General features: G+C 38.4%; 1 protein-coding gene across 1 annotated transcript; it reads left to right on the forward strand.

Moving 5' to 3' along the window:
• The first annotated feature begins 3,693 nt into the window (after nt 1-3,693).
• LOC141618931 (uncharacterized) lies at nt 3,694-4,125 on the forward strand. The gene has a single exon (XM_074435988.1). It carries the CDS (start codon nt 3,694-3,696, stop codon nt 4,123-4,125), a length of 432 nt encoding a protein of 143 aa, XP_074292089.1.
• Nucleotides 4,126-17,264: the final 13,139 nt, after the last annotated feature.

Below are 17,264 nucleotides of genomic sequence, written 5' to 3' on the forward strand. Positions count from 1 at the left end.
GTGCCTTTCGCTGTCTCACGCATGTCCTTTACGTGACACAAAATCAACTCTCCTCCCTTCCTCAAACAAGATTTCAGGGTAATTGTTGATATAAGTCTCACCTTTGGTCTTACTACAAATCCTCTATAAGACACTCTTACTCTCCTTTTAGAGATACTTTCTTTTGATGACAATCTATAAAAGCTCTATTTATATTCAACCAATCCATCCCCAAAATAATCTCGAAACCACCCAATGGAAATTCTATTAAGTCCATGGAAGACAAAACTTCGCCGATAAGAATATCTACGTCTTTATATACATGGGTACAAGATATCGACTCCCCAGAAGGTATTGTTACTTCATCTTTTATTACTACTGGGTCAACTAATCCCAACACCTTAACATGGTCACTTGATATAAATGAATGGGTCGCTCCCGAATCAAATAAAACATAAGAAGGTTTAGAGTTGGATAGAAAAGTACCCGAAACCACATGAGCATCTTCCTCAGCTGCCTCTTTTCCTATCATGAACAACTTGCCACTGTTTTTCACGCCTCCTTGCACAGTTGATGCCAATGCCACTACTCGCTTCCCGGTGCCATTCTGGTTCCCTCCATTTCCATTGCCTTGACTATTGTTAAAGCGATTTTGAAAGTTGTTGCTATTGTTATAGCTCATTTGGTTATTCCAGGATCTATTAAAACGATTACTTCCATAGCTAGCCGTTGGTGTCTTAAATCCATTAATATTTCCTCCACTGAAACCTCCATTCATATTATTCACATTATTCCTTCTCGCAGTGGTTCGACACTCGAAAAATTTATGACCGAACCTACCACATCCATAGCATTGTGGCCTCTTCCCACCACTCGCTCTGCTTGTCACTCCACTACGGCCGAAACCGCCACCACTCACGGCTCCACCGGCAAAAAACGAACGATATTGATTGAAATTCTGCTTCTTGTTTACTCCAGCTCCCTCACTAGTAGCCTTTACCTTCCTATTTTCTCCTTTGTCCTTCTTTTCCTCCTTCACCATGTCAGCAATTCTTTCAGCATGACCGGCTCTTTGGTACACCTCCTCTACAGTACTTCGCTCTCCAGCTACCAGTCTTTTTTTGATACGCGTAGTTAAACCCTTCTCAAACCTTAAATCCAACACCGCATCCCCATAATTCAAGTCCGACATAAACTTAGTTAACTCCATAAATCTGTTATGATAATCTTCTATGGTTATCTCCTCTGTCATCTTAAATGAATCAAACACCGACCTGATCTTACTCCTAACATGCTCAGGTACCAACGTGCCCCTCAAGGTATCCTTAAAACCTCTCTTTGAGATAAACGGTTCCTCACTCTCTTTCCATGCCACCCTTATTACTACCTTGTTGCGGTTCCACCACAACCCAGCCTTCCCTTTCAAGTAGTCAGCAGCTTGATCTACTTGTATTTCCTCAGGACAATCTAATACTTCGAAGAGATTGTCAAACTCCCTACACCAATCTCCCAGTAGTGACGGTTCACCAAGTTCATCATACTTCATTGGATTATGACGAGCAATAGCAGCACTCATCTTAGCAGGGCCCACGTCGCAGTCTTTGATTGTAAAGCAGCAGTCAAAGCATCATTGGTTGCAATGAGCCTATCCATCTCTTTCTGAGTCATAGCTGTGGCCGTAGCTCTCTTGGGTGCCATTTGGGTTCTAATAAGATAAAATAAGAAACATAAGTTTCCGTTCTAAAAAAGGTTTCGGGTATAAGATAGAAGATAAAATTCCTGCATACAAAAGAATGTGTGATTGATCGAGCTGATCTTGCCCGACCAACCACGGTGACTCACGGCACTCATGACCTCCTCACGACCTATCTCCTTCTTTTTCCCAATTTAATTACTCTTGATACATGTTTAGTCATTAATTCATGCAATCTCATAATTCAATGTCTAAAGGTTCAGGGCAACACATACCGCATATCTCTAGACATGAAACTTTACTAAACATATAGTTCACATATATATTCATTCAACTCATATAAAGATGCAATAATTCAACAATTCATATTTCTCGAATTCATACCACTAATGATAAGCCAACAAAATTTCATGCGTAATCCTGCTACGAGTTAATCAGGCTCAAAACAATTTTCAACCACCGCACAATCGTCACATAGGCCATACACGCCTCTTGTTTTTATTCGTCTTAAAATATCTTATCTTTTGTTCTCATCCTAAAAATAAAATTAGTACCTTTCGTAGCTTGAGGACACAATTAGACCCTTAAGGTAAAGCATCCACGCTAACTACCCTTTTCTCTCTTTAACCTTCCTCGAGGTGACCGGCTCAAAACTGAAAAGAGCCAGATCAAGGACGTCTCCCTAACCTAGAAAAAAGGACTCCTAAACAGTTTGTACCCCGGGTTCATTTTATTAGACTCATCCTAAGTTCATTAAATTCATTTGTTTAGGCCTTAGGAACGTCCGCTCTGATACCACTTTGTAACACCCTCATTTATTTAAGAGCTTTTAGCAAGACATTCTCAAGTAAATAAAGGTATTACCATCTCAGTTGCCTGAGGTAGTAAGTATAAAGACAAACAATACCAAAGTACTTTAAGATGATATATTATTAAAGTGCCTCAAAAAGATTTCTTACAAATATCCAACGAGATAAATAAATATTATGAAATTCTTTTAACAACTGCAGCGGAAATACAATTAATAGTGTCTAAATGAATTAAGGCGATCTCTAAACTCAAGTGATAATCTCGTCCCAAGCTCCCCCTTTAAAGCATCCAGCACTTCTCACAACCTACCTGAAATCAATGTGCTCCCCATTATGGTTCATCACAGGTGTTCACGACTACACTATCAACCATGAGGTTGAGTAGGATAACTAAACAACAACAACAACAACAACAACAACAACAACAACAACAACAACAACAACAACAACAACAACAACAACAACAACAACAACAACAACAACAACAACAACAACAACAACAACAACAACAACAACAACAACAACAACAACAACAACAACAACAACAACAACAACAACAACAACAACAACAACAACAACAACAACAACAACAACAACAACAACAACAACAACAACAACAACAACAACAACAACAACAACAACAACAACAACAACAACAACAACAACAACAACAACAAAAACAACAACAATAATAATAATAATAATAATAATAATAATATTTTTCATTTTGCCAAAAGGTGTCATTGCTAAGATTGAAGCCATATGTAGGAACTTCCTGTGGTGTGGAAGTTCTGAATATCTTAAGACCCCTACAGTGGCATGGGACAAAATTTGTAATGGAAAAAGGCAGGGAGGTCTAGGACTTAAGAATGAAGTCATGTGGAATAAAGCTGCAATTGGTAAGCTTCTTTGGTGGATCCATGCTCACCCTAACAAACTCTGGGTTCAATGGATCCATAGCATCTACATAAGAGGGACTACCTGGGAGAATTATCAGTGTCCTAATGCAGCAAGTTGGACTTGGAAGAAGGTTTGTAGACTGAAAACTGAGATGCAGCCTGCTTACAGTCAGAATGAATGGAGCTCCCCGCCGGTAAAGAGTATTCCATTGCTAAAGGGTATGCTTGGCTACATCACTCTATTCCTGATATAGAGTGGCATCATCAGGTTTGGAATAAGTGGACTGTCCCTAAACATTCAATTATAGCCTGAATGTATCATCATCGGGGCCTTAACACTAAGGACAAGCTCTTTAGACTCAACATTGCTCGTGATAATCTCTGTTGCATCTGTGGGACTGAGGAAGAAACCACGCAACATCTGTTTTTTAAATGTCAGTACAGTAAGGCAGTGTTGGCTTTGATTTGTGAATGGACTGGTTACTCATTGCCTGAAACAAGAGACCAGGATTGGAGGGGGTATGCTAGATTGTCCAGACTGAAAGTTGGAATCATTAATAGCATTCTGAATGATGTTACTTACCATATTTGGAGGCAACGAAATGGCAGCAGACATGAGTTGCAAATCCAAGCTCCAACAGGTTGTCTGAAACTGATTCAGTTTGAAGTTCGAGCTAAAATTCAACAGCAATGCAAGGGCACAATGTCAAGGAGAGATCGTAGTTGGCTTGAGAAGCTTATGTAATATGTAATTAGTTTCATGGCTAGCTGATTTTCATGTCAGCTTGAAATGTTGATGTATTTGGTTCTTGTTTTATTAATATATTTTTACATTTACCAAAAAAAAAAAAAAAAAAAAAAAAAAAAAAAATAATAATAATAATAATAATAATAATATTTCCTCCTTTCCATTCATTTCTATACATATTCCTCTTTTAGAAATTTCAATCACTTCTATACATTTCCTTATCTAGTAAACTTTAAGTGCTCAAATGACTGTGCTGCCCTTGTGTGTTACTCCTTGTCATCCATCATCTATCAGAGTATCATATACTTTATTCCACTCGTACACAAACTCCTCCATTAAGACCACAACGCACACCACCACCCCACCCCACCCCACCTCCTAGACCCACCAGCACTGTACACCAGCCACATCTCCACCAGCACCCGCACTGTAAAGATCAAGATCATTAATTGTCCATCACCATCATTGAACAACCATTCACAACTGGAAACCCATTGCTACCTCAAGAATCAAATAACTCTACCGGACGACCGACCAAGTCAACCCACTACGTCCGCTTCACGAACACCCCACCAAAGCTTCACATCAAAATCGCACACCTTGGTCACTCCCCTTGACTTTTTGGGTGCCTTGTCTTGCGGATCCGTGGTGGTGATGAAGGCAAAGAAAGGGTGCGACGGTGGTGACTAATTTTGTGCGGTGGAGAATAATTTGTGGTGTATGGTGCGTGGAAGAAAGGGAAAGATCTGACGACTGAGGCGGTTCACCTAAAACCAAAGCAATGTTGGTGGTGGGTCGAGTTGAACATGGTGTGGTGTTTGGCCCACGAGTGGTGGTGGTTCTTTGGTGGGTTAGGTGAGCAGTGGGTTGTGTTCGGGGTTAGGTTTGGAAATTAAAGATGTGGGTGTCATAAAATAAGGGGTATAATTGTCATTATAAATAAAATAATAATTTTCCTAAAATTATGTGCAAAAGTGAAATGCATAGAAATGGGTGGAATGGAGGAAGTAATAATAATAATAATAATAATAATAATAATAATAATAATAATAATAATAATAATAATAATAATAATAATAATAATAATAATAATAATAATAATAATAATAATAATAATAATAATAATAATAATAATAATAATAATAATAATAATAATAATAATAATAATAATAATAATAATAATAATAATAATAATAATAATAATAATAATAATAATAATAATAATAATAATAATAATAATAATAATAATAATAATAATAATAATAATAATAATAATAATAATAATAATAATAATAATAATAATAATAATAATAATAATAATAATAATAATAATAATAATAATAATAATAATAATAATAATAATAATAATAATAATAATAATAATAATAATAATAATAATAATAATAATAATAATAATAATAATAATAATAATAATAATAATAATAATAATAATAATAATAATACGACGACCTGCAATAAAATTAACGATCCAAACCAAGACCGTCACACACACACACACACACACACACAGCTGAACCGTGAAACCCATCACAAGCACCAACCGTTTACGCCTCACACGACACCACACGGTGTACTGCTCATGTCCACGGCCACTCCCAACACCACCGTGCCTGGCCAACCATAATTCGTACAGGACCACGACACTTGCACATCCCCGTGCTTGACCGACCAGTAACTCAATAGTAACGATAATCTCAATGCCAATCTCTTTCACAAAACCAACCAACAACAGAGAACCAACCAACAAGATAATGATATGATTATAAGACAACAATGATATCAATATGCTCAAGACAACAATTACAACGATATGCTCAGCACAATAATTACAACAATGATCCATCTTTCAACAATTCTCCAATTACCAATATAGTATAGTTGAGTAGTTAACCTACTTTTTAGCAAATCTTCTCAAATAATCAAATATCAAAAAGCTTCCTCTACAAATTCACCATCTAAACAATCAATTAGTTTATGTATAACTATTAACTAATCTTATTAATGAATTTAATATGTAAACTACCCAAAATAATCCCGCAAAATCGACACAAACACGCCCCCAATCACATGGCCAACCGACGGCGGTCAACCTACCGGTCAAACAGCCACGGCCTGGTCAACGGCCCTCACGGTCAACGCCAATTTTGGTCTTTAGTCAAAACGTAAACAATTGATATTAGGTGATTAGATAACTTACCACAATTAATTATCGCAAGGTGAAAATTCCGTCTTAAAGTTGTCTCACAAAAGCTCTCCTCACAATTGTATTTGAGTTTTTGAAGAAGAATAATTATGATTGTGAGGTATAAGGTTGGTATTTATATAAATTGGTAGGAAAAGTAGGAAGGTTCTAGGAAATCCCTTTTAATATTAAAATAATGAAAATATCTTGGAGCATAGATAACACCCAAACCAAATACTACCTTCCTTCAAGTTGGTCTCACCGTGGTACCACACGGTCTACATACACGGTCCAACCGTGTACCCCACCCCCATCTTATTTTATTTTATTTTGCTTCTTTTCTTTTACGACAACAACTTATTATTTATTCAACTTATTATTTATTTCCGACAACCCATGTAAATATAAATGTAAATTATTAATTAAAATACGGAGTATTACAGTCTTCTCTCCTTAAAAAGAACTCCGTCCCGAAGTTCACCACTCCTTACCACTCGACCAACGAATTAAATGGCGAACGAACACACACGAGGTTAAATTACTATCAGAAATGACCACAAATTAACGCGGTGTTATACTTGTGTAGGACGATCCCGATTACGGTTAACCCGAATACATGGCGGATCAGACTGACAAGTTTACGTTTTACACTTTGTCATTTGACACCCTTTTTCAAACAATTGGATCGTGTTAAGCACCATAACCTAAACTTGGTAAATGGATGTTTAATTCCCGTCTTCACATGCAAATAAATTTAAATCTAATTCAACATCAATTACTTGATACTTGGATAAACAACCAACTTAGCAAACTCTTACATGTTAGGATAAACTTTCTGATGCGCATTCATGCATTTAACCTGTTTTATCAACTTTTGCACTAGCAACCACGATTTATTAGTAGAGGCCGCTAACGCGGGCGGGATTGGGTGTCCGATTAAAGGGCTTCCCAATACGTAGCGTCACTTGTTACTTAGAACCTTTGGATAGTGGACGACCTTATCCATGGCAACGAGGGTCATTCTAGCAATAGGATGTTAAAGGGGGACGAGTTCTTATCTTTAGTACCTATGTCAAGCACCACTTTTTGCTTCGTTTGTCCGAGGTATAAAGTGGATTCGAACAGTTTCCAAGCATCTGATAATTGCTTGGTGGCGACTCCGACCATCTCTGTATCGTTCGAGACCTTCATCAAGACGAAACCGACCGATATAAAGCGATTCGGTTGAAAGCATTTCTTCGACAGCGAATGTGGCTTTCAGCCTGCCGCATGTCCACAGATTGGCGCACCGGTGGCATATGTCCACAGATTAGCGACTCCGCTGGGGACAATAAGCACTTGTTTCTTTGTGATCCTCAGATGGTGAAACTCGAATGAGGTCATGGTTAAAGTGCATTAATTGATATTCTGGTCATAAGTCGGGTTTCTTGTCCGGGCCCACAACCTAACCTTTATCGACCAATTGGCTCGTCTCGTCGGCGTAAGTTTTCTCATCCCCGTATTTCGAATCCCAATTGCGTCAAACATAACATTGACGTCACACATTTCTGTTTCGTCAAAGCACATTCACTTACTACGTGAACGAGGTTAGGGCACCAACCTCACGCATTTTGTTTGGATTGGCATCTCTCTCAAAAATCGGGGATTGATCGTTTGGTGTGTAACCACCCTTATTAAGCCAAAACCCGTGTCAGCATTATGCATAATATAATGAATTACGAGTGCTTATGTGCTATGTGATTATAAGTCCTTCCTTGTCATTTTCAAAACTTACAAAAACACGTTTTTACGCCGTTCTAATGGTCATTTCAAACCTCGGTCTTTTGCCGATTTTTGTAAAAATGCCTTTTTAAGCCGTCCTGATGACGATTTCAAAACCCAATTTTTCACAACCGTTTCTAAGCACCTTTTCATGCCGTCGTAATGACAATTTTAAAACACGGTTTTTCATAACCATTTCAAAGCACCTCTTTATGCCGTCCTAATGACGATTTCCAAACTCGGTTTTTCACAACCATTTCGAAGCACCTTTTTATGCCATTGTAATGACGCTTTCAAAACTCAGTTTTTCACAACCGTTTCAAAGCACATTTTCATGCCGTCGTAATGACAATTTCAAAACATGGTTTTTACAAACCATTTCAAAAAGCACTTTTGCGCCGACATAATGGACATTTTAAATCCCGATAATGAAGCACCGTTTTCGAAACTATTTCAAAACCGTCTTCGAAAACAACTCACTGTTTTTGAGACCACAACTATTTCAACAACTTCGAAATTTTCTATCCTCGATTTTCAAAATATTTCAAAACCCTTTTTACATCGTCGTAATAACGATTTAGATCCTCGATATTCAAAACCTTCAAACCGTTTTCATGCTGTCATAATGGCTATTTCATTTCTCAAATCTTAAATTTCAAAACCGCATTTGGAAACAAAAGCACATTTTCCCAAGCCGTCGTAATGACAAATTTTACCCTCGAATTTACGAAATTCAAAACCAATTTACAAATCGAGAAACACCGCCTTTTCAAGCCATCGTAACGGCCATTTCAATTCCCGTAATTTTTCAATATTGCAAATCCTGTTTTTTTTTAAACGAGTGACCGTTTTTCAAGCCGTCGTGATGACCATTTCAATCCCCAAATTTTCAAATTTCAAACCCATCTTTTTTGAAACCCAATTTAGGCTTTCTAAGATGTCTTAATGATAATTTCAATTCTCACAACTTTTGATTTCCATATCGTCTTTCAAAGATCAAAACCATTTTCTAATCCATCGTAATGACGAATTCAATCCTCACAATTTTCAATCCAATTTCAAATATTTTGAAAATGAATTTAACCGTTTTCAAATTTTCAAATTTCAAAATATCTGAAAATAAGACCGTTTTCGAGTTTCAAATTTTCAAAATACTTCGAAAACAAATTTAGCTGTTTTCATAATTTCAATTCAATTTCGAATCTTTTGAAAACAAATTTAACCTTTTTCTACACCGTCATAATGGCAATTTCAAAACTCGATTTTCGAACCATTTCAAAATGCACTTTTTGGGCCGACATAATGGTCATTTCAATGTCTGAAATCTCAATTTCGAAAATCGTCTTCGACCGCACCGTGTTCTAGGCCGTAACTTTTTCAACTATCCAAACTTTCAATTCTCGATCTTCAAAATCGCGAATATGAATTTCAAAACCGTCTTTGAAAATGACGCACCGTTTTCTAAGCCGTCGCGACCCCGATTATTTAAAATTTTCAAATGATAATCCTAAGCATATCTCGCTTTTTTGAAAATTTCTATTTTCGAAAATCCTTTTTAAATAATAACATCTTACATATCAGTCCACCTTTCTGATTAAGCCTCAAGTTGAGTCGAGTCGAGTTCGAATCAAAGTCGTCTAGATAATGTTGAGTGTCCGCCAAAGTTAGTACTTACCTTCTAGTTTAAGTCGTGTCGCCTAAATTCGAGACATCTTCAATGGCTTTAATAGAGTCAAAACCCGTAGGATCTTAAACCCGCCTTTCCCATATGTTACGGGTCAAAGTTCAAATTTGTATACATATCTCGTCCAACGGCGTCACGCCATCGATACACCTCCGAATCCCGTTAGAAGACGTTTGCCTAGGCATCACCTTACCTAAATCGACACTCGAGTCTAAATCAAAACCATGCACCGTGAGTTCAAACGCAAGAGGTCATTCACGATCTTTAATGAACTCAAAATCTAGTCACACCACCGTGTCTCCGCGACATAACTGTCTTTTGTACATACGTGTCATACTTCTTGTTGTTTGTGCTATCTCTTGCCAAGACAAGTTATAACGCCTATCGTTATGTCAAATAGAAATCCCTTGGGTGCCATCGATCGTCAGTAAAAAAACTCAAGAAGTCGATCAATCTTCATCCACTATGACTGAAAACTAGAAATTTTCCCTCTTTAGATGTTAAGCAAAGGGTTAAGCTCCTTGAGGATCGACTACTTCTCAACCACAAAACCAACCCTAATTGGAAGGCTACCAAAACCACTTAAGCAAATCCCCTAGGAATTCCGCCAAAACAAAACCAGACGACCCCATAGGTCCTTCCCTGATTTGGGCATACCTTACGCCAAAGCCTTGAAAAGGCTAATCTCCAAAGGAACACTCAAAAACCGATTGGTCCAACTCCGGACCCTCTACCAAACAAGCGAGGTCGAAGATGGAACATAGGACAATTTTGCCAATATCACAAAGGTCGCAGATATGAATCTGAGTTGTGTCTCCCCCTAAAAGGTGTCATTCTTGACATGATTGAAAAGGATGAAGTACCCCTACGTCCCTCGGTAAACAACAAGAACAACCCTCCTGAAAGCCCTATTGAACATAGTGAGGAACCTTTCCTAGACTGCTCTCACCTAATTTCTCCCAACGATGAGAAGATTCAGGCAACTAATGAAGATGGCATTCAAAGAGGTATACTCATGTTCTCCGTCTCCATCAATAACCTATTCTCGAAGTTCCAAGTGGCTATCGATGATTTGAACACTCAGGTAGCTAATTTGGAGAAATGGTTTGGCACTACAAATAAAACTGGCCATCAAGGAGAACAGCAAACCTTCATTCACCAACCAGTGAGTGCTGAAAATGAGGAATTGTCTAATGGTTCCCTCACCCGTAAGCTCACCAACAAGGAACATGATATTGCCTCACCAAAATATCCTTCGAAATACCAAGCAACATCCCAAATACTTCCCATTGACAATGACCAAGTCCTGTTTTCGCCCATGGTTGAAAAAAAAACAAAACTCGCAAAAATTTCCCTAAAAATACCAATGTTGGAACCATGGGAAAACATGGAAAGGTATTCACATATCTTGGAATAACATATGGTACCGCTCTGGAGATACGTGCTTTAGAAGGATTACTGCAACCTATTGGTCCAACTCCGAACCCACCCGAAAACAAAAGAACCAGTTTCTAGAACGAAAATGCCTATTGCCAATACCATCAAGGCAAGGGCTGTGATACCGAAACTGGTTACAAGATGGAGAATGCCATTTAAGATATGATTAAAGCTGGCAAAATTATAGTCGTGCCTCGCAATGAAGACAATCCTCTTGGATGTCTCAAGTCAAGCAGCAAAGTTGAACGTCCTCAAAGGACATTCATAAATCTCGAAACAATTTATGTCGCCGCTCTTCGAAGGCTTATGACTGGAGGGAAGCTACAACCAATTGAACCTACTCCAGATCCACCTGCCAATAAGAAAACCTGTTTCTAGGATGGCAATATGTATTGCCAATATCATCAAGGAAAAGGTTATGATACTGAAGCATGCTTCAAACTAAAACATGCTATTCATGACGTGATCAAAAACCAGGAACTGATAGCTTCATCCATATGCCAACCAAGTGATGAAGACAACCCTAACGTGTGTCTCATTCTGCACGGGCATGAAAGTCTCATAGACCATTGTCCTCCTATCGTCTCAAACAACGAGAGTGAAGTGCTCAAGTGGGTCAATGCAAGAGATAAAACATTAAATCCGCTGGATGCTGAAGCAGACCTTCGAAAAGGGAAGTGATGATTAGGATTCCGTATCTCGGATCGATTTAGAGTTAGAGTCCGAGTCTTAGGCTTTCCTATATCTATCCAAGTGTCTGTTCTTCTATTCCTAAGTGACAAACTGGGGGTGTCCCCATGAGTCACGCATATTTCTCGTGTTTGTGCTAACCTCTTATTTATCTAAATTAAAGCACAACTTTCAACTTTCATATATTCTTCTCTCTTCCTTTACCATTTCCCGTTGACAACGACAACTGATTTGAGAATTGAATTTAAAATAACAGGTTCTAATTCAGTATGAGTACACTCAAGTGATGTCCCAATCTAAATTGCAAAGGACCCAAAACTCCGTGTCCATTTTCTATTCCCATTGCATGTCTGGTAATACAAACCTTTAATTAACACCCAATTTAGAATGAGCTTTTATCAAAGGGATTCTATGACGAACCTAGAAACAAACCACGAACATCTCCTTGCGTATGATCAATGACGGAAGGCAAGCCCATTCCCCACAAAAAAATCCCATCACCAAGTACCAACCTCTTACCCCGGGGTACGCCCTCGCCTGCACCTTCACCACCTTCCAACAAAGGATGGGAAAGTTCGAATAGATCAAAGCCTGTCAATCTCCAAACACAAAGCCAAAGCTAAAGTCCAAGCCAAAAGGGATGCACCCAAAGGCCAAAGCCAGAGCCAAAGCAAAAACCTAAGCCAATAGCCATTCACCCAAAGCCAAAGCAAAAGGCCAAAACTAAAGGCCCAAGCCAAAAGCGATGCCCCCAAAGGCCAAAGCTAGAGCCAAAGCAAAAACCTAAGCCAATAGCCATTCACCCAAAGCCAAATCAAAAGGCCAAACCAAAGGCCCAAGGCCAATAGTCATTCACCCAAAGCCAAAGGTGTAATACCCGCCCCGTTAGGGACCCGTTGACCATCATTGACTGACCTTAGACACATGTCTAGACCTCTGGGAACCTTATTAGTTCGATCTTACGCTATGATAACCTTTGGTATTAGGAGGATCGATCTAGCGTAGGCTACTCGATCGAGTAGCCCAGTGACTCGATCGAGCAAGTCCCATACTCGATCGAGTAAGTCGAGTTCAACGGTAGAATATAAATCGTGAAGTCGTGAACCCAAAATCAGTTTTCATTTCATTTATTCCTAAACCTAATTGTCGACACCTTTCTCTCCTTCACCAACCTTCATCTTTGAACCCCTTTTATGATTGGAGACATCATAGGATGGGAGGCATGAGTCGGGTAGCGGTTTTGTCGCCGGAACGCTGAGCATAAGTAAGTCATCATCATCATCGTCTTCCTTTGTTTTAGTTTTGGTTGTGGTTGTGTTTGTTAGTAATATGGTTTGCCATACTGTTTGTAATAGGTCGTAATGGTGGTTGTTTGTCGTCATATGGTTGTATGCGGTATTGCTGCCGATTACTAAAGGTAGGTTTTTCCTACTCAATACTGTTGATTGTTGGTATGTTGGTTGTGTTGTTAGTTGGTATTGGTTTTGTTTACATTGGTATTGTGGTTGGTTATTATTGATTGTCTGTGGTTCACGAGGTGCGTCCTCGGCTGAGTGGAGTCATCTCGGAATGGCTCCATGCCCTTGATTTGCTCCTTGTGGTTCCTGCCACAAGGGGGGTGTGCACATTAATGGACATAGGTTATGCGCTCGGTGGAGATGAGCGGGGCTTAGGTGGGAAAGACTGCGGTTCCCCACTGGCGGTGTGGAATATCTCTTGCGATGGATATTCTGGCAGGACTTTACCTTCGGGTAGTTAGATGATTGATGGGTGATTGGAGGTGGAGTTGGGTTAGTGTATGACGTACTTTGTGTTTTGTATTTCTTCAGTAACCGACCTTATGTGGTGTTGTCTGTGTTTCTTCCTGTGTTGTCTCTGCTGTGATCCATTATGGTGAGCAGTCAGTCATAGTAGGTGTTGATATGTGGAGCTTAGATGGGTGCTTTGGAGGGACGAGTTTATCACTGAGTCATGGCATGGATAGTATCACCGTACTTGATAGTTGTTGATATTAGTAGTACCTTTTCTTTTATTGAGTTAAACTTATAACAAACATAATTGTTCTTTTATTGACGTTATGATATTTATTATTCCTCGGGCAACCGAGATGGTAATGCCCTCATCTGCTATGGAAGGTCTTGCTAAGGCTCCTTGGTGGATGGGGGGGGGGGGGGTTACAAAGTGGTATCAGAGCGACTATTTTGGACCCTGTAACCAATGAACCTAATGAATGTAGTGAGTTTAATAAAATGAATCTGGTGTATGTGTGTTGGGAGCCCCTTGAAATTTGCTTGATTTTGGGTGAGAAGGCGCCCTCATTCCAAAATCCTGGCCCCAATATGCTTAAGCCAGCCACTCCAAATGGAAATATCGAGTCAGGAATGGTGTGTTTGTGTGTGTGTGTGTGTGTGTGATTGCGTGTGTAGTGTATGTATATATATATATATATATATATATATATATATATATATATATATATATATATATATATATATATATATATATATATATATATATATATATATATATGAGTATGAGATGATGTCTTGTGTGTGCAAGTGATAGAATAGGAATATGTAATTTGCTTGTATAGTTGTGTATGCATAAGTGTATGATGATTAATGGTGAGGTGTGTGGGAACTTTACATGAGGATATGTAATGACGTGAAAGTTGGTGATGGTTTTCAAGTTTGCCTTATTGATAGATTACATGAACATGCAAAGTAGTGTTGTAAAATTCGATATGTGGATAAGTGGAATGCCGTAATTGATATGAACGTATATGTGAATTTAAGAGCTTGTTGTGTGTAGAATTGAAATGCAAAAGTATGAGTAAAAAATTGTTGTTGTTATAAGTAGATATGTGAGTTAAAGTATGACATGGCCGGATTGAAGCGTATGTTGTTTGGAATGTAGTAGAATAAGAGTAGTAGTGTTTGATTGCGGTAATCATGTTATATGCAAGGTAATGTTAATCGATAGCAATCGTATGGAAATAATTAGTAATGAGTTCTAAGTATACCTAAGACTCCGAACGATTTGTTGTTTTGCAGGAACGACCAATCGAATTCGTAATCTTTTGTCGCTTGTTTTAACTTACTCGACCGAGTACAAGGGACGACTCGACCGAGTAAGTCTTACTCGACCGAGCAAGAGGGCCACTCGATCGAGTTTGATAGAAACCAGAATCCATGCTTACTCTGCCAGCGTCAAAACTCGACCGAGTAACCTCAACTCGATCAAGTCTAGGCTACTCCACGGAGTACCTCAAATACACGATCGAGTACCTCTGCTACAGTAACACAGGCTCTTAAAATTTTCCGGGGCTTATAAACCCCAATTCCTTCATTCTTCTTATTATTTACCTCAATAAAAAACCTAAAATCCTTCATAAAATTTTTCTCCCTATAAAACTTTGGTGAATTTGTGTTTGATTTCCTCCTAAATCCTTCTAGTTCATTCATTCAATCCATTTGCAAACTTATTCAAGGTAAATTTCTACTTCTCTTCTTTGATTTTAAATCCATTTGAGGCATGTTAGTGTTGGAATTTTCTAGAATTTTGGTTTTTATACCCAAATCTTGTGTTGTAATTGTTGTATTTTGATAGAAATTACCTTGAATCATTGTTATTGATGTTAGAAATTACAAAATCGAACCGATTTGTGACTATATGTGAACCGAATTTTCTAGGGTTTACTCTTAAAATTTGATTTTTGTTCATCTTTTGCATCTTTAAAGGTCAAAATAGAGTAGGGTATGCTACTAATATCATGTTTAGTGCTTGATTTTGGCTAATTTCATACAAAACTTCGTCTTAAAACTCCGTCTTAAAAGTGCCTAAAGCTGAAATTTTGCCTCAATTTTGTGATAATGATCAATTTGTGAAATTGATTCCGAGAGAGTATGGTCCAATTACTTCTACCACTTGTGAAAACTTGGTGTTTTGGAGATTTGAAACCATTCTTTTTATAAAATGATAAGAGTAAAGGGAAGGGGAAAATTCTTGTTTTCTCTCAATTTTTTTTCTTGTTTCGGCAAATAAATCCACTTAAGTTGATGTTTTCTCCGTATGAATCCTTTGAAGCTTACTTTGATAATGTAAAACCCGATGTGTGGCTAAAACCATGTTGAAACAGATGCCGAGAGCTGCAACTGCAACCCGCCAAAGAAAGAGGTCCCGTGCCGCTGAGCCAGATGTGGGGCAAGGAAGTCAGAGGCCTATTGTCCCACCAGTTTCTGACTACCTTACGGTAATCTTTGCTGATTTTAAGCAAAGAGATGCTTTTGTAGAGTTGATGAGTCATCGCATGAGACCCACGAGGTGCATCGACACGGGTATTTTGGAGGATCTGAAAATAGAAGTAGATGTCCGGCATATCTTTGAGACTCTGGGTTTGGAGGGGTTGTATCACCTAAGGAAACACTCTTATGCCTTTTTTACCTTAGAGTTCATGAGTGCTTTCACTTATGATGCGGTGGAGAAGATGGTAGGTTTCCGGTTGATGAACACTAATTTTTACCTTACCTTGGACAAATTCGCCGATCACCTGAGGCTTTCACGAGCCAAGAAGGGATATCTTAAAGATGTCCCGGCCGAGTGTGGTGCCACTAGCTACATGCCTTCAATCACTGGTAGACCTGCCCCTACTTCGAGTAACATGTTGATTAATGACGTTCAGCATGTGACTTTGAAGATCTTTCTCTGATCCCTGACCTATTTGCTCTATGATAGGAAAGATGTGAGTAAGCTTAACTCACACGAGGTCATGTTGTTGGTTGCTTACCTAAACTGTGACACCTAGTGATAATGCGGAAAATGTAACTAATAAATTTAAGCGGAAGTTATGAAAATTTTAAAACTTTTATTTAAGGTTAAAGTTTAACATGCGGGAGTCACTATTAAAAATGAAACAAGTGCAATGATAAGCAAACTTAGGTTATTACAAACCAAGTCTAGCAAATAAGGGGGAAAAGATATACTACAAATAACAAGTCTAAAGGTGATTTTAAGCATAACGATAGACAAAAATCCAACGGTCAAGGTGCTCGCTAGCTCACACATGTCTTCACCCCATAAATTCGCCAACTAATACCTGTCATTCATGAAACATGAATGCCACTGTCAGTGGGGAGTAATTCAAGGGTCTCCCAACCACATTATATCAAAATGAACATAACAAAGAACTCAAATAAGGCAAGGCATAATAAATATGGGTTACAATTCACTTGAACAAATAAGCATGGGATCATTCATGTTAGAATACTAAGAGAAAGCAAGATAAAATAGCAAATGAGCATGTCATAGACATATTAAATAAGTGAACTAAATGAAAGAACATAGATACGGTTAGTTCATAAG

Source organism: Silene latifolia, chromosome X, assembly GCF_048544455.1.
Source record: "Silene latifolia isolate original U9 population chromosome X, ASM4854445v1, whole genome shotgun sequence".
In the NCBI taxonomy this organism is placed as follows: domain Eukaryota; kingdom Viridiplantae; phylum Streptophyta; class Magnoliopsida; order Caryophyllales; family Caryophyllaceae; genus Silene; species Silene latifolia.